Here is a 23,163-nt window from a genome sequence, read left to right on the forward strand (position 1 = left end):
ATTGGCGGGTTGATTAGCTGCTCTAAATTGGCCCTTAGTGGATGTTGGCAGAACTGGGCACAAGGGAGAGAACAGGTCGCAGGGAAACAAGTGGGGTAATGGTTTTGAAGAGATTGCTCTAAGAGCAGCCATGAGCTCGATGGGCTGAATGCTCTCCTACTTGTAAAGCGATATGAGTGTATTCGATTTTGCAATGCAGGGAACGCAGCGGGCGCTCAGCAAGATCCCACAACCGAACGGTCGCGTGATTTGATCCCACTGGTAGACAGATGTTTGACAAGAAATAATGCAACATGGTACAACATTAAAGTTATGTGCGTTCGTGTGTGGTAGGGCGACTCAGTCAAGGCTCAGTGACCTTCAGGAAGTACCAGACAATTAACAAACGGCGCGGCAGCGACTGCGACGAGGGGTCCTAGCGCTCATAGACTCATTGCCCTGGAAAAGTTTCCAGTCTGTCAAACGTTTGAACAGAGTTCGACCGAAATACTCGGGACGCCTGCGGGAAGAGATCAGTCAACGCCCCTAGCTCGTTCAGTCTCTCGTTGACATTCTGTCCAGGAGGCCTACAGCTTTAAGAACCGCAGGGGCGACACCCTGTGGGTTGGACTTGGTACCATTCAACACACCGGAAGTTAACAATGGTGAAGTTTGGAGGGCTGAATCTGTTTTTTCTCGTCGTTTGGCTGGGTAGAGCCGTCACAGAGACCTCCAATTCAGACACACCACCTCCAGAGAAAATAGGTAAAGGCCTATCAATTACTGCATGGGTAAAGCGCGCTGCCGAACCATTTGTCCAGCACAATCTGCTCTTTGAACTGATCACAGCGCAAGGACGTGAGCAGACTGGGACGTTGAATCTCTCTCTGTCTCTCATTCCTATTTACACTGGAATTGCATTGGAAACTAAAAATAGCGCTGGGATCTGTCGGCTGGTCGAGGCCCGTGTGGAGAGATGGACAAATTCTTTAGTTGTTCAGATTTTATTGTCTCTGACAGGACGCATATTGCAGACAGGGCACAGATGAAGTAGTGAGAAGGGGCAATCAGAACCGCGATGGTAATCACTGTACCAAACACTGACCTCTTTACTAGAGGTCAAAGCTAGATGGTTTTGTTAAAACTCTATACGGCAGTTGCCCTGCAGCCGGATTATCGTTGAAAAGAAATGTAAAGACATTAGATACAGGGGAATTTTACCACAAAAGACCCCAGGAGGAAGGATTTTGGACAAACCACCACCATTAGAAACCCAGCAGTTTTGTCTGAAGTATTGTTGCTGGGCACGATAATTTTTGTCTAACCACGGCCACTTTCCCTGTCAGTACGCACGTTTGTTTAGTCGCCGGCGTGGCGCCTCATTCTCTGGTATACCTGGTTTTGCTAACAGACTTCCCTTCCGTTTATTAAACCAGGTTCAACTCTGGCTTGATGCAAACGGCAGAGACTAACCAACTGGGCTGTGAGCTTGCTGACTGTGGCCGAAGCCACCGTTCAGTGCGGTTGTGGTGGCAAACAGCGGGAGAGAATGTGCCCTTGGTGTGAGGGTGGGGCTTTGCCCCTTCATGAATGATGTGGTGCTGGCTTTCTCCAAGGGGAATCCGGGTGGGTGAGGGTTGCAGTTTAAAATCTAACCTTTTATTTCTACTCGGAATCAGGTTTAAAATCACTGACATACTGTATGTTGTGAAATGTGGCAGCATTACAGTGCAATATATTTTTTAAAACTATACTTTACAATAAAGATATGTAAAGTTTTAAATTAAACAGTCAGGTAGTTTTCATGAGTTGGTTCATCATCCATTTAGAAATCTGATGGTGGAGGACTAGAAGCAATTCCATCAAATGTTGAGAGTGTCTGTGTGTCTTCAGGCTCCTGTACCCTCCCTAATGGCTGTAATAAGAGAACATGGGATGCCCCCATGTCGGCTACCCTGCAGAGTGTTATACGGCCAGCTACATCATGGTCGACGCTCAGCTGGAGGGCCGAAGAAGCGCGATAAGGATCAGATGAAGAATGCTTTAAAGAAGTGCAAGATCAGACCCGAGGACCTGGAGGATGTTGCTGCTGACTGTACCACTTGGTGACAGCTGTGTAGGGACAGGGTTCGTATTCTGGAGATGACAAGAACAACCAAAAGACAGCAGAAGAGAGCCAGGAGAAATGCAGCCATGGTTGCCACCACTACCACATATACATGTCCTACCTGCAACAGAGCTTGTGGGTCCAGGATAGGACTGTATAGTCATCAAAGATCTCACCGTTATAGGAGTGGACATTGTCATCGGATTTCGATGGACAACCGAAGAATAAAAGAACATGCCCTGAGATTGGTTGGGAAATAGTGCACTATGCCCACTATTATACTGGGATCCTTTGTGCTCCAGACAAAAGGACTCTGCTCCCAGTGCTGAGACAGATCCTGCTTTTCCATCATGAGTGGCCAAAGATTCCCACAAGCCGATGGAGATGTTACACTTACAGGAGGACACACAGAACGCCCTTGAATGGTGTTCTCTGTCCACCTGGTAACTTCTGACAGTGTCTGCCCTAGGCTTCAGGCCTGGGATGTTGACCAGGGCGATGACAAGTGGGCTTTGTGAAGATGATGGTGGCCATATCTGTCCAGTGCTTTGAGGTGTCTGCAGTGGGTTTGTATATTTGTTTCATGAAGCCCGTGACTCAGAAGTGTACAGGAACACCTGGATCACTGCTGTGCAGTAGACCCTAAGCTTTGTGGGAAGGCTGAGGTATTTTTCTCAGATGGCCAAGGTGAAAGTAAATTTTATCGGCGATGTCCACTTTTCTCAAGGTGGTTCTAAAATATAGGTAGATGCACCTTCCACTGGTTCTCATTGTAGGCCTTTATCATAAGGGATTGTGTTGTGTTGCTGGGATGTTAATTCTAATGCCCCTCCGGTCATTTGCTTCGGTGAGCAAGTCAGAAATGACTTGAGGCTCGGCTTTCTTAGATAATCCATAGATAAGTGTTGTACTGCAGCTCGATGACTAAAGTAGGATTGGATTTAGTCCTGGAGTGGAGGAGGTTTAGGCTGAAGCATTTCCCACTTGAACTGTCAATGGGCTCCACTCCAGTAGCGGGAGAGATGGAGCAGAAAGACAGCAAGTGGAACAAGCAAAGTTCAGCAAGAAGACTGAGAACACGATGTTTGACACCGGCTGCACTGAGATTGGGACTGTTGTATGGTAATACAGCAAAGACTGTTTCATTCTCTGTGACGATCACTGGAGTGTAAGATGGAAATCCTGTTTGCTGGATGCACCTTTTCGCTTCTAGAAGGATGGCATTGGTCTGTTAAAACATGCCATTTGGATTGGTGTAGTGTATTTAATATTTCAATAATATTTCAGTAATATTGTAAATACATAGTTTGATTAAGCATTCTTTGTTTACATAACTATAGAAGTATGTGAATGGTATATGTTATTATGCCACCACATCATGTGTGCACACCTCACTAAAGTAAAACGAAGTAGACACGTATTGCTGACTCCTGTATCTTGCGTTCATTTTGTTTTTCAAGTTATTAAAGATAAGTTGTTGTGCTGATTATGGACTTTGCAAGGATGTGCAGAAGGAGCTGAGCTGGTACAGCTGACGGAACATGCAGGCCATCAATGATCCAAAGCTACATTGCATCAAAATAAAACTGCTTGTTCCACAAAATTTCGAGTGAGAATTGAAACAACACACACAAAATGCTGGTGGAACATTTTGTGTGTGTTGCTTGAATTTCCAGCATCTGCAGATTTTCTCGTATTAGTGAAAATTAAAGTCAGTTGCAAAAGGGCAAGATTTTAGTTTCTGTGATGTCATGGTATTGAATGGTCGGATAGCAGAGTGGACTAACATTCAAACATCTGAACTAATAACGCAAAGGTGCAAGTTCAAATCCCACAACAGCTGATGGGGAATTGAAATTTATTTAGTTAAAAGATTCTGCCAACAGGTCAGAAATAGTGACAATGATTTGTTATGAAAAACCAGGTTGTTCACTAATGGCTTATTGAAGAAGAAATCTGCCTTCCCTACAATATCTTGCTTGTATGTGACACCAGACCCACAGCAATGTAAGTAGCTGTTAAATAATAAGTGGCTCAGTTCAACAATAGACAAAAGGTGCAGGAGTAGGCCATTCAGCCCTTCGAGCCAGCACTACCATTCACTGTGATCATGGCTGATCATCCACTATCAGTATCCAGTTCCTGCCTTATCCCCATAACCTTTGATTCCACTATCTTTAAGAGCTCTAACCTTTGATTCTGCTATCTTTAAGAGCTCTTTATTATCTTTAATAATTAGGGACAGTCAGGAAGCAGGACCGCGCGGAGAGTTTAAAAAGGAGACCACCCTATACAGTGGGCAGCTGTCGGAGCGGGCAGCGGAGTGAGCGGTAGCAGAGTGTAGGGCTTTGGCTTCAACGGGCTTAGGCGGTAAACGGGAAGAGGCTAGAGCGAAGCGCCAACTCTTTTTTTCTCTCTCTCCCCCCCACCCTTTCGCGAATCGGCCCGGACAGACGGGAACAGCAGGGCTCTCACAGCTAACGGTTTAAAAAGTTTGTCTGTTTGGCGAGGTAAGTGGGTGAGTAGACTTATTTTTCCTGTTTCATTCCTGTAGAATTAGATAGCATGCCTGCAGGGTTAGTGCTTTGTCAGATGTGGGAATCCTGGGAGACTTCCAGCCTCCCTGATGGCCACATCTGCGCCAGGTGCACCGAGATGCAGCTCCTCAGAGACCCTGTTAGGGATCTGGAGCTGCAGCTTGATGACCTAGTGCTTATCAGGGAAAGTGAAGAGGTGATAGACAGGAGCTACAGGAAGGTAGTCATCCCTAGGCTACAGGAGTCAGAACATTGGGTCACTGTCAAGAGAGGGAAGGGAAATGCCTGGATAGTGGAGAGCACCCCTGTGGCTGTCCCCCTCAGCAACAAATATCTTGTTCTGGATGCTGTTGAGGGGGATGACCTGACGGGGGACGCCCACGGTGACCGGGTCTCTGGCACTGAACCTGGCGCTGTTGTTCAGGAGAGAAGGAGGGAGAAGAGAAATGCGGTAGTCGTGGGGAATCCCATAGTCAGGGGAACAGACAGGAGATTCTGAGCCTGACAGAGATACCCGCATGGTGTGTTGCCTCCCAGGTGCCAGGGTACGGGATGTCTCGGATCGGGTCCTGACTATTCTAAAGGGGGAGGGTGAGCAGCCATTTGTCTTGGTACATGTTGGTACCAATGACATAGATAGGACAAAGGAGGAGGTCCTGAAGAGAGATTTCCAGGAGTTAGGAAGGAAGCTGAGAAGCAGGACCTCCAGGGTAGTAATCTCGGGATTGCTACCTGTGCCACGTGCTAGCGAGGGCAAGAGTCGTCGGATCAGGCAGATGAATGCCTGGCTGAGAGACTGGTGTAGGGGGCAGGGCTTCAGATTCTTGGATAATTGGGATCTCTTCTGGGGAAAGTATGACCTGTTCAAAAAGGACAGGTTACACCTGAACCCGAAGGGGACCAATGTCCTGGCGGGAAAGTTTAATAGAGCTGTTAGGGAGGGTTTAAACTAATTTGGCAGGGGGATGGGAACCGGAATGATAGAGCGGAGGAAGGGGAAAACAGAAATAAATCTAAGAAAGTGAGCAGTAAAGATGTCAGGAAAGACAGGCAGGTGATGGGGCAAATGTGTAGCCATTGGGATGAGTTGAAGTACAATAAAGTTGCAGTGAAATCAAAGCAAAAAGTACCAAATACTGGTCTTAAGGTGTTGTACTTAAATGCACACAGCATAAGGAATAAGGTGGATGATCTTGTTGTACAGCTACAGATTGGCAGGTATGATATTGTGGCCATCACTGAGACCTGGCTAAAGGATGCATGTCTCTGGGAGCTGAACGTCCAAGGATACACGGTGTATCGGAAGGATAGGAAGGTAGGCAGAGGGGGAGACGTGGCTTTATTGGTAAGAAATGATATTAAATCATTAGAAAGAGGTGATATAGGATCGGAAGGTGCAGAATCTTTATGGGTTGAGCTAAGGAATAGCAGGGGTAAAAGGACCCTGATGGCAGTTATTTATAGGCCTCCAAACAGCTGCAGGGATGTGAACTACAAATTACAACCGGAAATAGAAAAGGCTTGTCAGAAGGGCAGTGTTATGATAATTGTGGGGGATTTTAACATGCGAGTAGATTGGAAAAATCAGGTCGGCACTGGATCTCAAGAGAGAGAATTTGTAGAATGTCTGCGAGATGGCTTTTTAGAACAGCTTGTTATTGAGCCCACTAGGGGATCGGCTGTACTGGATTGGGTATTGTGTAATGAACCGGAGGTGATTGGAGAGATTGAGGTGAAGGAACCCTTAGGAGGCAGTGATCATAACATGATTGAGTTCACTGTGAAATTAGAAAAAGAGAAGCCGAAATCTGATGTGTCGGTGTTTCAGTGGAGTAAAGGAAATTACAGTGGCATGAGAGAGGAACTGGCCAAAGTTGACTGGAAAGAGACACTGGCGGGAAAGACGGCAGAGCAGCAGTGGCTGGAGTTTATGCGAAAAATGAGGAATGTGCAAGACAGGTATATTCCAAAAAAGAAGAAATTTTCGAGTGGAAAAAGGATGCAACCATGGTTGACAAGAGAAGTCAAAGCCAAAGTTGAAGCAAAGGAGAGGGCATACAAGGAAGCAAAAATTAGTGGGAAGACAGAGGATTGGGAAGTTTTTAAAACCTTACAAAAGGAAACCAAGAAGGTCATTAAGAGAGAAAAGATTAACTATGAAAGGAAACTAGCAAATAATATCAAAGAGGATGCTAAAAGCTTTTTCAAGTATATAAAGAGTAAAAGACAGGTGAGAGTAGATATAGGACTGATAGAAAATGATACTTGAGAAATTGTAATGGGAGATGAGGAGATGACAGAGGAACTGAACAAGTATTTTACATCAGTCTTCACTGAGGAAGACAGCAGGATACCGGACACTCAAGGGTGGCAGGGAAGAGAAGTGTGCGCAGTCACAATTACGACAGAGAAAGTACTCAGGAAGCTGAATAGGCTAAAGGTCGATAAATCTCCTGGACCAGCTGGAATGCACCCTCGTGTTCTGAAGGAAGTAGCTGTGGAGATTGCAGAGGCATTAGCGATGATCTTTCAAAAGTCGATAGATTCTGGCATGGTTCCGGAAGACTGGAAGATTGCAAATGTCACTCCGCTATTTAAGAAGGGGGCAAGGAAGCAAAAAGGAAATTATAGACCTGTTAGCTTGACGTCGGTGGTTGGGAAGTTGTTGGAGTCGGTTGTCAAGGATGAGGTTACAGAGTACCTGGAGGCATATGACAAGATAGGCAGAACTCAGCATGGATTCCTTAAAGGAAAATCCTGCCTGACAAACCTATTACAATTTTTTGAGGAAATTACCAGTAGGCTAGACAAGGGAGATGCAGTAGATGTTGTATATTTGGATTTTCATAAGGCCTTTGACAAGGTGCCACACATGAGGCTACTTAACAAGATAAGAGCCCATGGAATTACAGGAAAGTTACATACGTGGATAGAGCGTTGGCTGATTGGCAGGAAACAGAGAGTGGGAATAAAGGGATCCTATTCTGGTTGGCTGCCGGTTACCAGTGGTGTTCCACAGGGATCAGTGTTGGGGCTGCTTCTTTTTACATTGTACATCAACGATTTGGATTATGGAATAGATAGTTTTGTGGCTAAGTTTGCTGACGATACGAAGATAGGTGGAGGAGCCGGTAGTGCTGAGGAAACGGAGAGTCTGCAGAGAGACTTGGATAGATTGGAAGACTGGGCAGAGAAGTGGCAAAATGAAGTACAGTGTTGGAAAGTGTATGGTTATGCACTTTGGCAGAAAAAATAAACAGGCAGACTATTATTTAAATGGGGAAAGAATTCAAAGTTCTGAGATGCAACGGGACTTGGGAGTCCTCGTACAGGATTCCCTTAAAGTTAACCTCCAGGTTGAGTCAGTAGTGAAGAAGGCGAATGCAGTGTTGGCATTTATTTCTAGAGGAATAGAGTATAGGAGCAGGGATGTGATGTTGAGGCTCTATAAGGCGCAGGTGAGACCTCACTTGGAGTACTATGGGCAGTTTGGGTCTCCTTATTTAAGAAAGGATGTGCTGACGTTGGAGAGGGTACAGAGAAGATTCACAAGAATGATTCCGGGAATGAGAGGGTTAACATATGAGGAACGTTTGTCCGCTCTTGGACTGTATTCCTTGGAGTTTAGAAGAATGAGGGGAGACCTCATAGAAACATTTCAAATGTTAAAAGGCATGGACAGAGTGGATGTGGCAAAGTTGTTTCCCATGATGGGGGAGTCTAGTACGAGAGGGCATGACTTCAGGATTGAAGGGCGCCCTTTCAGAACAGAAATGCGAAGAAATTTTTTTAGTCAGAGGGTGGTGAATCTATGGAATTTGTTGCCACGGGCAGCAGTGGAGGCCAAGTCATTGGGCATATTTAAGGCAGAGATTGATAGGTATCTGAGTAGCCAGGGCATCAAAGGTTATGGTGAGAAGGCGGGGCAGTGGGACTAAATAGGATAAAATGGATCAGCTCATGATAAAATGGTGGAGCAGACTCGATGGGCCGAATGGCCTACTTCTGCTCTTTTGTCTTATGGAAACAAAGTCCAGATCCTGTGATTTCTGGGGAAAAAAATATATCGGTTGTAGAATACAGTGAACAGAAATGGATTTTTTTGCTAGCACCAAATAATCTTTTTTTGGTGGAGTAAACAGAGAGACGCTATTTCCATTGGCAACGAGGCCAGCATTCGGAGGGGATCAGTATTTTTAATGCAGCAAGTTACTGTAATGGAGAAGGGATGTGGAGGCAGAGTCAGTGGAACTTCCTAAAGAAAATAAAGAAGAAAAGTTTTCCAGGCTGAAAGGAAACAGGAGGTAGAGGGAACCTGTAATTCTTCTCCCCACAGTAAAGAAGGGGAATTGTGAAGGATCTTGAAGAGGAAATGAATAAATAGCAGAAGGGAAATAATTTTCAGGACTGTGTGGAAGTGAGATTAACAGAAGAGATTTTGTATAGACATTATATACAAAATGGACTGAATAGCCTCTCCGAGATTTTAAGGTTCATATTTCCTTATGCTATGGAAGGTCATTTGGCCCCTTGAGTTAATGCAATCCCATTAACCCCCTTCCACATTTTCCCACAATTGATGTTCTCTCTCATATCCAACACTCCCTTCTTTCTCCTGCCACACACCTACACCGGTGGTAATTTACGACAGCCAATTGACCTACTGACCAACATGTCTTTGGGATGTGGGAACAAAATGGAGCACCCTGGAAAAACGCAGGCAGTTACCGGGAGAACGGGCAAACTCCACGCAGCACCAGAGGTCAGGGTTGAACCCAGAACGCTGGAGCTGTGAGGTAGCAAGGCTAGTTGTTCGATAACCTTACAGCTGTACCATTTCTATCACAGAACTAGCTGTGTAAAGTAGATTAGTTTGGTCTGTTCCTGTGATCTAAGATCCTCCTGTTCACGCTGTTGAAGTGCACCTGTCGAACAGGTCTAGTCTGGTCTTTAATCCATTAGACATTTCTCTGCTTGAGTGGCCAGACTCTCAAGTTTTCTTTTTCTTTCCTGCCTCCTTCAGCTGTGATCGGGGCTGGGATCGGCGGAGCGTCAGCTGCCCACTTCCTAAGGCAGTATTTTGGACGGAGCGTACAGATCGATGTTTACGAGAGCGCGACAGTGGGAGGGCGGTTGGCCAAGACTTCTATCAGTGGCCAGGAACACGAGATAGGAGGGGCAACCATTCACCCTCTCAGCCTGCACATCAAGGAGTTTGTTCAGCTGCTGGGTAAGTTGCAGTGACTTCTGCTGGAACTCTCACCCATAAAACAATTCTGAACTCAACAGCTTTCAAGAGTCATGCAGCACAGAAATAGGTCTGTTGGCCATCAGATATCTTTGCACTAAATCTATCTGACTGCCTTTACTCCTTTCCCTTCTATGCCTTGTCTATTTAATAATCTGTGTAGGTGCCTCTTAAACAATAATTATATCTTATTATTACCATTATCTCCTATGGAAGCACATTTCAGATAACGACCATTCTCTGTGTAAAAACGTATCCCTCAGATCTCCTTTAAAACTCCTCCTTTTCTACAATGAGAAACAAAATTTTGTCTGCCCCTTCTATGGCTCCATTAATCTTATACACTTCTATCAAGTGATGCCATTGCCTCCTTCACTCTAAGGATTGCAAGTCTTATCTAATGTCCCTCCAGAACTAAAGTCCTCCAATCCAGGCAAAATCCTGATGAACCTCCTCCTCCTCGAGTCCAGATTTGTGTTTCCCTTATAATGCCGCTATTTTTTTTTTCAGCCACAGTGCTGTTCAGCTATCTTTGATCTTTACATTACAAGACAGCCGAACCTTGTCTTGTCAGACTAAAGGAAATCTTCCATTAATCCTGACACCTCTGCTCTTTCCCTGTAGCCCTGAAAATTATTTCCACTTTTTAAAGTGGTTCTCCAAACATCTTTTAGCTTTCTCCCTAGCCATAAGAAGAACAAACCTGGCCTTTAACAAATGAGTTAAAACAAGTTCCGTGTATTTATTTTGATGTAGGAGGCGTTGACCTCTCGAGTCTATACCGGCTTACAGGCAACTTTCTACCATTCTTTCTTTCTCCAAACTGAGAAATTGCACATTTCCACATTATTGCCCACTTGCTTATCATGCCCAAACCTCACTATAGACACCTTGGCAGCCCTGTGAAGTCCCATCATCTGCCTGCCCTTCCTGAGTGTTTGACTGCACGCTATCTTTATTTTTTTACCATCCGCCCTATCCTAAGTCCCATCACTCCGGTTCCCACCCCCCGCCAAATTAGTTTAAGCCCTCCCCAACAGCTCTAACAAACCTGTCCGCGAGAACATTGTTCCCGTACTTTAACATTGTATTAATGTTTATATGGCTTACCTTTTTTGTATACTTACTCAATAAAAAGATTTAAAAAGAAAAGAAAGAGAACATTGTTCCCCCTCGGGTTCAGGTACAACTCGTCACTTTTGAACAGGTCATACCTCCTCCAGAAGAGATCGCAATGGTCCAAGAATCTGAAGCCTTGTTCCCTGCACCAGCTTCTCAGCCACGCATTTATCTGCCAAATCATCCTGTTTCTACCCTCACTGGCTCATGACACAGGCAGCAATCCAGAAATTACTATTCTGGAGGTCCAGCTTCTCAGCTTTCTACCTAGCTCTCTAAAATCTCTTTTCAGGACCTCTTTGCTTTTCCTTCCTATGTCATTGGTACCAATATGTACCAGGACATCTAGCTGCTCTCCCTCCCTCTCCGAAATGTTGTGGACGTAATCTGAGACATCCCTGACTCTGGCACCTGGGAGGCAACGTACCATCCGGGTGTCCTGTTCACGTCCACAGAATCTCCTGTCTGTTCCCCTCATTATTGAGTCCCCTATCACTACTGCTCCCTTCTTCTCTCTCTTCCCTTCTGCACCACGTTTTTTACCCCATGTTCTGACACTAATGACTCTTCACCATGAAGACTGCATGTTGTTACCTCCAGAACATCGCCTCTCCAGTTGCTGTTGAATCCTTTGTTCCTAATTTTGCAGCTTCTGCACCAGACTCCAAACTTCTGTCTTCGGTAAAAATGAGGCAACCAGATCTCCTGTGTTTATCCCAACTGTTAACACACACTCAAACCCACAAAACTATCAACAAACTGAACTCTCTGGCTCCTGGTCTGAATTTAAAATTCTTCCTCACATGTTCAAATCTTCCCGGACACTAGATCCCAACCTGGACTCCGATCTGTTAATTGTGTGATTTGCCTCCATTTCTACTCGGTATTCTTCCAATTCTGACTGCTTTTCAAGAGATGGATTAAAGGGGTCTCGGCCTGAAACGTCGACTGTACCTCTTCCTATAGATGCTGCTTGGCCTGCTGCGTTCACCAGCAACTTTGATGTATGTTGCTTGAATTTCCAGCATCTGCAGAATTCCTGTTGTTTTTGTTAAAGTAGAATTTAGTAGTTTTAGGGAACAGTACAGTATGGCAGCGAGAGAATAACTTTCTACCATCCTTTCTGCCAACTGGACAATTGCACATCCCCACTTACAATTGCCCATTCACAATTCCTGCCCAAACACCACCTCACTCACTTTGTATACCCCTTACCTCTTCACCTCGCTTTATTATGCCAACAAACGTGGATATTGTAAGCACACACAAAATGCTAGCAGGGGTTCCCAAACTGTTTTTTTTAAAATGCCATGGAGCCTTACCGAGGGGCCCATAGACCGTAGGTTGGGAACCTCTGCAGTGAGAGGAACTCAGCAGGTCAGGCAACATCCTTGGAGATGAATAAACAGTCGACATTTTGTGCCGGGATACTTCATCAGGGTCCTAAGTAGCAAAGGAAGCTAGATAAACAACGGGAAGGAAAGAGGAGTAAATTTAAAGTTATAGAGAGAAGCAGCATGGAAATAGGCTTTTCGGCGATCTCATTAAAGGTGTCCATGTAGACCTATTTGTCTATGTTCTGCCCATACCCTTTTAAACCTTGCCTATCCATATATTTACCCAAATGCCTTTTAAATATATTGTACCTGCTTTGACTAACTCCTTTGGCAGCTTATTTAAATGTGTGCCATTCTCTGGGTGAAAAAGCCTCTCCAGTCCCTTTTTAAATCTTTCCCTTCTCACCTTAAACTTACGACCTTTTTTTTGGTTTCCTTTCCCTGGGGAGAAAGACTTCGTGCATTCACCCTATCAGTGCCCCTCGTGGTTTTGTACACCTCTATAGGATCACCCCTCAGCCTCCTGTGCTTCGAGGAATGAAGTCCCCAGTCGGCCAAATCTCTCACTGAAACTCGGGCGCTCAAGGCTTGGCAACGTTATAGAATAGAAGGCTGTGGTGATGGGGTGGGAAGGGAAGAAGATAGGACAGCAGGAACGTGGGGGCCAAATGGCCTGTTTCTGCACAGTGAATTCATTTCAATCCCAGAATCTTAATGTTCCCTGTGTTTGTTGACACACAAGGTCTTAAGGAGCGCAAGCATCCTAACAACCTGCTGGCGGTGTACGATGGGGAGCAGTTGGTGTTCGAAGAGAGTGAGTGGTTCATCGTTAACTTCATCAAGCTGCTCTGGCGGTACGGCTTTGACTTCCTGCGGGTGAAGATGTGGCTGGAAAACTATCAGCACAGTTTCATGAGGTAAGGGTCATCAGTACCAACAGCACAGAGCTATGTGTCGACAACTGCTACCTCACCCACTTCTGCTTTGGCTCCTTTGCCAACGCTAGATCTCTTCCCCTTTCTCCCAGTCTACAGGATTTGGAAGGGCTGCTCTTAACTCTGTCAGAATGGGACTGCTGAAAGGGTTAAATTATGAAACTTGGATGCACAGAATGGCCTTGAGCGGACCGATTAAAGATGTGAATTAGAACAGAACAGAAAGAAATGGTCTGGGTACATGTGGTGGGGGAATGGACCAAAGGTTCTAGCCCTACACTGGGCACTTGGTCACTGAGAGAGCACAATGCACACAGAGGGTGTGGGAGCTGGAATCTGTCGTCAGGGGATCAGCTGTACTCTTTAAAACTGGCATTGGGAGAGATTTGCACGGAGCCAAAGATAGTTGTAGAACAGAGGATCCAATTCAGCCATGATCCAAGTCTGTTACAATAAAGACCCAGGGGACCAAATAGTCTCCTCCTATTCTCATGCCTCTTGGAGCAGGGTTGGCTTGGCAATGTATAGTTGATTACCGTGCAAGAGATTGTGGTCTTAAACACAAACTGTAACCTGGCTGTTTGGAGTAGGAGTGTGAGAGGGACAAGGCATGTTCTCGTAATGAGTGGGGTTTCGCCGTAGAGTTGTGACTGAGACCTTCTGGCCGTCGCCTCAGCACCCTGAAGGAGCTCTGGTCTGCTACCTTAATTCATGGCAGCCCACGTGGCAAAGGCACCCCAGCAATAAGAACACAGCATGATCCCAGCACTGCATAGAAGAATAAAAGGCCAGGATTTCCATGCCTGGTACTACCAGTTCTGAGAGGGACGTCCTTCCTCGGAAGCTACACTGGTTGTCATTGCTGCCTCCCAAGATCAGTTCCAGCCAGTCTACAGATGGCTCAAGGAGCAGGAGGGCAGACAGAAGCCTACACTGGGGTCACCAGGAGCAGTACTATACCCCCATCTGGGTAAATCCAGCAGGTGGAAAGGAAACACTCAGCATACCAGGCAGCGTCTGTGGAGAGAGAAAAACGGAGTTAGTGCTTCAGGACGTTCATCAGAACTGGGGAATGTTTGTGTCCAGTCTTGGAGCAAGTGCAGGACCTGAGAAGGAAGGGCATATCTGGCGCTGGGCCAGATTGAAATGTTCATTTGTGTTGGGAGTGAAGGCAAGAGATGGGCTGGTTCAGCTTGCTGCTTGGCTCTATGCTGAGCTAGACGAAGTTGTCTTAGTCTCTGTACACTTAGTCTCAGAACGCTATTTGCTTGTGTTCATTGTATGCGTGATTTATTTCTCCACACATCAGCTGTTGGAAGGTCTTTTTTTAATGGGTTCTTTTAGTATTCTTTGTTTTGTGGCTGCCTGTTAGGAGATGAATCTCAAGTATATATACTTTGATAATAAATGTACTTTGAACTTTGAAGGGCAGAAAAGTGAGAGAGATTAGTGATTACGGTCCATGATGTAAAAGGGTAATAATAGGCCAAAGAAAGTTGGGTCTAGAGGAAATATAAGCAGGAACTGGATCAATATCAGGAGTTGCTGAAATTGTGCGCTCTAATAGGGTGGATAGTCCTTTTCCGAAGTGAAGAAGGTTTGAAACAAGAGGCCTCAGTTTACTGAGAGGGGAGAAGTTCAAAGGAGATCTGAGGGTCAAGCTTTTTACACAGAGAGTGGTGAGTATATAGATGTGGTGTAAGCAGGTAAAATTACAGCACTTAAAAGGTGTTTGGACAGGAAAGGAGTTGAGTGATACGGGCCTTGTATGGACAGATGGGATTACTAGAGATTGACTACATGGTTGGCACGGATGAATTGGGCTGAAGGGCCTATTTCTCTCTGTACGGTTTTGTGACACTGTTGTCCAGAAAGCTGCCACGTGTCTAATCAGGTGAGCATTCAATCCTCAAATTTGCATCAGGCTTCATGGGAGGAACGCAAGAAGCTGAGCACAAAGTGATCAGAGAGGGATGGAGCAGTAATAGATCACCTGATCAGATGAAGGTCTTAAAATATTCACCCAAACTAGAGGGGATCACATCAAGAGGTAAAGAGATTAGTTTTATTTGTCACATGCGCATCAATCGAAACATATGGCAAAATGGATCAAAGTTGCTGGTGAACGCAGCAGGCCAGGCAGCATCTCTAGGAAGAGGTACAGTCGACGTTTCAGGCCGAGACCCTTCGTCAGGACTCGGCCCAAAACGTCGACTGTACCTCTTCCTAGAGATGCTGCCTGGCCTGCTGCGTTCACCAGCAACTTTGATGTGTGTTGCCTGAATTTCCAGCACCTGCAGGATTCCTCATGTGGCAAAATGCATTGTTTGCGATGTGCTGGGGGCGGCTCACAGCTGTGGCCGGGCTTCAGGCATCAGCATAGCATGCCCCCCCCCCCAACTCACCCTAACTGTATGTCTCTGAAATGTGGAAAGAATCCAGTCACCTGGAAGAAACCCACACGGACACAGGGAGGATGTTCAAACCTCTTAAAGACAGAGTGGGAATTGGTCCCTGATCAGTGACTGCTGGTGTTGTAAAACGATTACTGTAACCACTATGCTACTGTGCTGCCTAAATTTAAGAGCCACAAATGAAGGAAGTAAACTGAAAGAAGCAAAATCAAGTTGCTGCTGCTTCGGCAAGAGAGATTTAACTCTCATGATTTTGCTGTCCTCTTAAAAATTGATGCTCGCTTGGAGACTGAAACATCTGTATTTGTCGCCTGCAGAATCTATCAGTACCAGGCTATGGGCTACTCCTTCTCGACCATGGAGAAGATGCTGCAGGTGCTCGGCGGTGACAAGTTTGTACGGCTGACCAAGCGTTCCATTGACGAAGCCTTGCAGGAGGCCGGCATCAGCCAGAGGTTCATTGACGAGATGGTCGGCCCCATCATCAGGCTCACCTATGGAGAGGGTGTCCATGTCAATGCATTCATAGGTACAGAAGCACTTCATGGTGTTTGTATGTTGTTCCTGAGATACAGGTAGAGATATATTGTAAATGAGAGGTTACTGATGTGCTGCCATTTGACCACATCCTGTAGGTTGATGCTGTTGCTTGGCCAGCTGTCCTAACCATGGCTATTTAACTAAGAAGGTTGCCCAACCCTTACTCTCCCTCCCTGCCACAGTTCCTGAAGTTCCCACTGGAGGATTCTATCCAAAGTTAGCATGAAAATGGGGCAACGTATCACCATGGGTTGGTCATAATGCGGGACTTGGAAATATTTGAAACCCCAGGTACAGGTAGTTTTGGCCAGGGCGTATTTATTGTCCTTCTGCAGCAATCCTGCGGAAATGGTTAATGGGGAGACATCTTCTCAAAAAGCCCCTGCCCTCATGCAGAGCCGGTGCAGTGAAAGCCTTAGCTCAACCTATCCCCGGCCATATCAGAGCTTGTTGCTTATAATGTAGCACAGGGGTCCCCAGCCTTTTTTCGCACCGCGGGCCGGTTTAATATTGACAATATTCTTGTGGACTGGCCGACTGGGTGGGGGGAGGTGTTCAACATAGGGTTAAACTCACCTTACATTTAGGGTTGCCAACTTTCTCATTCCCAAATAAGGGACAAAGGTAGCAGTCAAATACGGAACACGTGTTTACCCCGAGAAATACTACCATGACCATGAAGCCTTGCGCGGGCACCTGTGTACGCATGTGTGACGTGCGCATGCACGTATGTTCCGATTTTGTTTTCCACAGATCGTTTTTGGCGATTCTGTTCAGTGAAACTACACTGTACATACATTATTTCTACTTTATATAGGCTGTGTATTTATCATAGTATTCCTGCTTTTACTATATGTTAGTGTTATTTTCAGTTTTGTGTGTTATTTGGTACGATTTGGTAGGTTATTTTTTGGGTCTGGGAACGCTCAAAAAATTTTTCCCATATAAATTAATGGTAATTGCTTCTTCGCTTTACGCCATTTCGGCAGAAAAGGTTTCATAGGAACGCTCTACCTTAGCGGGGGAAATACGGGACAAGGGCGGTCCCGTATGGGACAAACCAATTTAGCCCAACATACGGGATGTCCCAGCAAATACAGGACAGTTGGCAACCCTATGTTCAAGTTCAACAGTGCGTGTCAGGGAATGAGGAAAGGTGCAGCTGACTCGTATCGTTTCCTCGCGACCCAGTAGCATATGCTTTGCTTTGCATGGCCCGGTGGTTGGGGACCGCTGCTGTAGCGTGAAGGTTGGAGCCAGAGTGATCTGTAGCCCACTCAACCAATCCTGAATTAAAACCAGAAGATGTGGGAGAAGCACTGGGACAGTAACTGTGGAAAGGGAAGCAGAGTTTATGTATTGGGTTGAAGGCCTCACAGATTATGTTAAGGGACCTCTCACCTGAAAAATGAACTCTGTTTCTCCCCACTCAACCTCTGAAGCTCTGGACAAAACAATCCATGTGCGTCCAACCACCTTGCTTTGAAGAACAGGGAAGTTCTTGCTAATTGGAAGATTGATTGTAAAGTCATAGAGTAGATTTATATGGGACAGTAAAACTTTGTGAGCCAAAGAACCCATGCTGTGCTGCTTTTTTTTCCTACATTCTTCGATGTCCTAGCCAATATTAACTGCAGGAGTAGCTAGATTACACGTAGATTATCGACTCAAACTGAGTTGTGGGATCCACTAAGTCCAAACTGCCTGCTAAGTTACACTTCTAATTAACAGTAAAGCTCTGTGGGGTGTCAGTCAGTGATGCAAGCTGTTTTTGGAGTACAAAACTTTTCTTCCTGTACAGGTAGCATGGTGGAGCATGGCACAGATCCAGTGTCCCAGGTTCAGCCCTCAGTTTGCAGGCTGTCTGTGTGCACATTTACCAAGGAGCTCCTGTCATATCCCAAAGATGTGTAGATTTGTATGTTAATTGGCCACTGTTAATTTTGTGTGTGCATAGATGGGTGGTAGGAACTAGGGGGTGTAAAAGGGATGGTGGAGAGTAGATTAAAGGAAAAATTAGTTAAGAATTAGGATAGCCCTATAAACAGGTGAAGCAATGCATTGAAACAGCCTGTCTATCTTATAAGGAAAGTCTGAAAATATAATCTCCCTGAATATTAAATAGAATAAGTTGTGGAAAGGCAGAAACAGCTCTATATTAGGTAGCATATAACTAACCAGCATTACAGAATCTTTCTCTCCCTTTTAAGCAACAAGGAAAGGGAAGTTTAATCAAACAGGATACCTTGCACACCTTGGGATTTCCTGAAGCACATTGCAATCAATACCTGATTCCACAATGTTGTGTTGGAGGAAATGGACAGGCTGTCTGCGCACAGTGTGGTACTGGTGATGACCAGATAACCTGTTCATTAATACCTTTGACTGAGAGGAAAATATTGGCCCAAACATCGGTGGAATCCTTATGAACTTTTTCTCTTCCAGTGAAGAGAGCAGACAGGGATTTGGTTAGCTGTTTGTTCATTATGTGCTGAGTTGTATGAGCTGAGGCGTTCGTGGTCTTTTAGATGACCATGATTGTTCTTGGAAACTTTTTCTGCCGAAGTAACTTGCCATTGCCGCTTTCTGGTCAGTGTCTTTACAGGACAGGTCACCCCAGCCATTATCAATACTCTGTGGAGATCGTCTGCCTGGTGTTGGTGGTCGCATAACCAGTAATTGTGATATGCACCAGCTGCTCATGTGACTGTCCACCAGCTGTTCCTATGGGCTTCACGTGGCCCTGATCAGCATCTAACCATCTTGCCCAAGGGTGAGCTGCAGGCTGGCGGAGGGAAAGAGCGCCTTACACCCGCTTTTGTAGAGATGTATCTCCACTCCACCACCCGATGTGTAAAAGTTAGCTGTACAAGCATAGAATGCTTTAAATATTCAGCCTGTCAGGCAGCATGTGAAAAGAGAAAGAAAATTCATGCTTCAGGGTGATGACCTTTTATAGACTCTACTTGGCCTACTAAATGTTTCCAACATTTTAGTTTTTATTTCAGTTTTCTTCAAAATTTTTCCTTGGTTTAACATCCTGTCTGACAGTGCACCATGAACTCCGTACTGTACCCACAATATTAGGCTAAATATGTACGCTGACATCTCCGTAGTGAGGCTTGAACCCACAGCCTGTGTATCGGAGGTATAAAGATGATAAAGGGTGCCGAGCTATAAGCCGTTGTCTTTGCCGCACCTGCAGGCATGACCTCGCTGTCAGAGACAGAGTCCGATCTGTGGTCTGTGGAAGACGGGAACCAGCTCATCTGCTCAGGCCTGCTTTACTCTGCAAAAGTCAACCTCATCAAAGGCAAGGTCACCTCCGTCGAAGCCAAGAAGAGGCTTCGTCGCAATGGTGAGTCCTCATGTTCCAACAGCTGGTCAGTGACGTGTGCGGCTGAGGAAAGTTAATTGGGAGCTGAGCAAGGCGTTCTTGGGCATTTACCATTCAGAGGATAGATTATCGTTATGCTGTCAAAACTCCTTGTCGCCTCAAATCCAGGTTTGTGCTTTTTGATATACAACCATAGAATTGTCAAGGCATTTGAGCTCCCAGAGATCATGCAGTATCCAATTAGAACAACTTTATCACTTCCTTTCTTTCTTTCCCCACAGATTAACCTCTATCAAACCTGTTTGGGGAGGCAAGGTAGCGTAGCAGTTAACGTAACCCTAATGTAGCACTAGCGACCTGGCTTCTATTCCATCACTGTCTGTGAGGAGTTTATACATTCGTCATGACCATGTGGATGTTCTCCACGTGCTGCTCTTCCCTCCCACATTCCAAAGACATATTGTGTGGGGTAGTAGATTAACCGGTCATTAATTGGTAGTCGATTAATTGGGCTCATTGGGCTGGAAGGGCAACCCTTCTCTCCCTCCCTGCCACGGTTCCTGGGAGATTCAAACAAATGTCAGCATGAAAATGGGGCAACAATATCACCGAGAGTTGGTCACAATGCAGGACTTGGAATATTTGAAACCCCAGGTACAGGCGGTGTTGACCAGGGCATGTCTATTGTCCTTCTGCAGAATTGCTAAATCAGAAGACATCTTCTCATTGGGCTGGAAGGGCCTGTTACCATGCTGTATCACTAAATAAAATTTAAAAAATAAATGCCTAACCATTTCCCTTTCCATTTCACTGAATCCATTTCAAAATATCGATGTTACCTTGTGTCCAATTTATAAAAAAAAGTTCATCCTGTCATCACTTTGTACCCTTGCTCAGTGCATGCTGAACTAGTGGTCATACAGGATTGTGAAAGAGATGTTAAGTTGCCCTCTCGACTGGCTGAGAGGAATTCCAGGGAAGTTGCCCTCTGTGTTGGTCATTAGGTTCCTTCAACAAATAATTTCGAATGCAGATCATTTGAGAAATTCTGAGAGAGTCTGGGAGGTGATGGGTGGAAGAGATAAAAGGCCAGAGAAGAAGGAATCAAATAGGAGGTGACAGTGGACCATGAAATAAAGGGGAGGAGGAGGGGACCCAGAGGGAGGTGATGGGCAGAACATGAGAGCAAGGAAGGAGAGGAGAAGAAGTGAGAAGGTAAGCAGAGTGGGGAATGGAAAAAGAGAAAAGGGACGGCGGTGGACAAAACAGTGTGTTCTATTGTGATTCAGTGTTTTCTCCTTAAATTTCAGGTGATGAGGTTACTATTTATGAAGTGAACTACGTGGATGGCCCCAGCACTAGCTATGGGGCATACGATATCGTCATTGTTGCAGTCCCCTTGCACAGCTCCGATCCAGAAATCCATTTCCGGGCTTTCTCCCAGCCGATCGATGTAGCTCGGGGTCGCTACCAAGAGAAGTTTGTCACGCTGGTGGAGGGCCATTTAAACGCTTCTTTCTTCAGCTACCACGGGGCTGGGCCCTTCCGTCCCACCACCATCGGCACCACCGTACACTCGGGCAACTTCATCCTGGGCGCCAGTGTCTCGACACCCATCGCAGGGGGGGCATCCCCTACCCGGGTCTGGAAGGTGCTGTCGCCCGAGCCCCTGGGCGAGAAGCGGTTAAGGCAGCTCTTCCCATCCTGGGCTGCCGTGCGCCAGGCCCAGTGGCTTGCCCACCCACGCTACAGCCCAGACGATCGGGTGCCGCCCTTCATCCTCCACGACCAGCTTTACCACCTCAATGCCATTGAGTGGGCAGCCAGCACCCTTGAGATGATGGCCATTGCTGCCAAGAATGGTGCCCTCCTCGCCCACCACCGCTGGTTCGGGCAGCTGGACAAGGTTGACCAAAACGTGCCACAACAAGTTAAGGTCGAACTCTGACCAGAGCTGACTGGGAAAGCTGCTTGGCTCTGAGGCATTTTCTGTACTGGATGTTTACTTTCATCTAAAGAAATGGTTTACATTTGCACTGAATTACATTGAAAGTCACAGCACTGGAAAAGTCTGTACTGCCCTTTGGCCTGTGCAGGTGTTGGCACTCCGAACAAACCTCTCGCCCTCATTAGTGCTGTTCAGTCACTGCGGAGACCACAAGACATAAGAGCAGAGTTAGGCAATACAGACCATCAAGTCCATTCTGCCATTTGATCATAGCTGATTTATTTTCCCACCCAACTCCATCCCCCTGCTTTTGTCCCATAAGTCTTGATGCCTTTACTAATCAAGAGCCTATCAATCTCCACTTTAAGTATACCCAATGACTTGGCCTCCACAAGTGTCTACGGCATTGAATTCCACAGATTAACTACCAGCTGGCTAAAGAAATTCCTCGTCTTTTCTAAAGCGGCCCTTTTTTTCTGAGGCTGTGCTCTCTAGTCCTAGACTCACCTGTGGGACACTATCTAGACAGAGTTTCTCCAGAAATCCCTACTGGGTAGATTATTGAATTCCTGTCTCGTTTCGAACTTCCCTCATGAAAGAAATATTTTTCTCCTCGTCAATTCTTCTTAATCATGAGCCTCTAAAAATTTTTCCTGTAAGCCTCCGTCAAAAAAGACTCGGCCTGTCCAGAATTTCCTGCTGCTTAGAACTTCTGCCGTCATCCTTGGTGTCATCCCTGGAGTCCTGACCCTCTAGATTCCTCTGTAATATTGAGTGTGGAACTGGGTTTGTTGTTCTTGGAGTAGGAGTGGCACCTGACGGAGATGGGCAAACTTAGGAGAGCAAAAACGTGGATAATGAGAAATACTGTATCTCCCCATAACAGAGACTTTTATAGCCGGAGGACATGTGTATAAAGCGAGGAATAAGATGGTTAGAGGTGATCTGAAGGAGAATCTCTTTCAGCCAGATGTTGGTTGCAATCTGGAATCTGGTGGTGCGGGCAGGTACTCTCACAACATTTTAAAAAGTACCTCGTTAAACACCTGAATTATGAAGGCCTAGAAGGTCACAGGCCGAGTACTGGCAAATAGGATTAATTTGGATGGGTGCTTGTTAGTTTGCATATGATGGGCTGAAGGGCTGTATGACTCTGATTCTGTAATTGATCCAAGTGATTATGTCAGTAATGGTGTCTCTGCTGGTCCACATTAATTTTTTTGCTCTTTTCCATGGTATTTTGAACAGTTTTGAAATATTGGAAGAAATATTCACTCTGTTAAAGTTAATGTATTTAGATGTCTGTGCTTATTTCTTCTCCACAACTTTAGCCTACCCTACTGTCCAACTTGTTCAGAGGAAAGCACATTACTACTCAGAGCTGGGTGCATGGGTTTTGCTAATGGAGGAAATTAAGATAATTTGCAACAGCGTATCATCAACTTGTGGGCACTCCTGCATGCAATGTACCAGATTCAACAGAAAACCTCTTTCCCCACACAGGCCACAACCGTGGTTTGATCTTGTTGCTTCATGTGAAGAATATAATGAGGGGTCTGCTGACAATGAATTGGAATGAAGTCATGGGAGGCAGTCAAGGAGGATCTTGAAGAGACTGATAGCAGGGCAGGAAATTTAGGAAGAGCTTGTAGGGGGACTATA

General features: G+C 45.7%; 1 protein-coding gene across 1 annotated transcript; it reads left to right on the forward strand.

Annotated features, from left to right (window-relative positions):
* The first annotated feature begins 511 nt into the window (after positions 1–511).
* On the forward strand, positions 512–21,932 carry LOC134350983 (prenylcysteine oxidase 1-like). Its single transcript, XM_063056927.1, has 6 exons — positions 512–744; positions 9,647–9,853; positions 13,070–13,244; positions 15,994–16,205; positions 19,422–19,574; positions 20,864–21,932. Exons 1-6 carry the CDS (start codon positions 642–644, stop codon positions 21,499–21,501), a joined length of 1,488 nt encoding a protein of 495 aa, XP_062912997.1. The 5' UTR covers positions 512–641; the 3' UTR covers positions 21,502–21,932.
* The last annotated feature ends 1,231 nt before the right edge of the window (positions 21,933–23,163 follow it).

This window comes from Mobula hypostoma, chromosome 8, assembly GCF_963921235.1.
Source record: "Mobula hypostoma chromosome 8, sMobHyp1.1, whole genome shotgun sequence".
Taxonomy (NCBI): Eukaryota; Metazoa; Chordata; class Chondrichthyes; order Myliobatiformes; family Myliobatidae; genus Mobula; species Mobula hypostoma.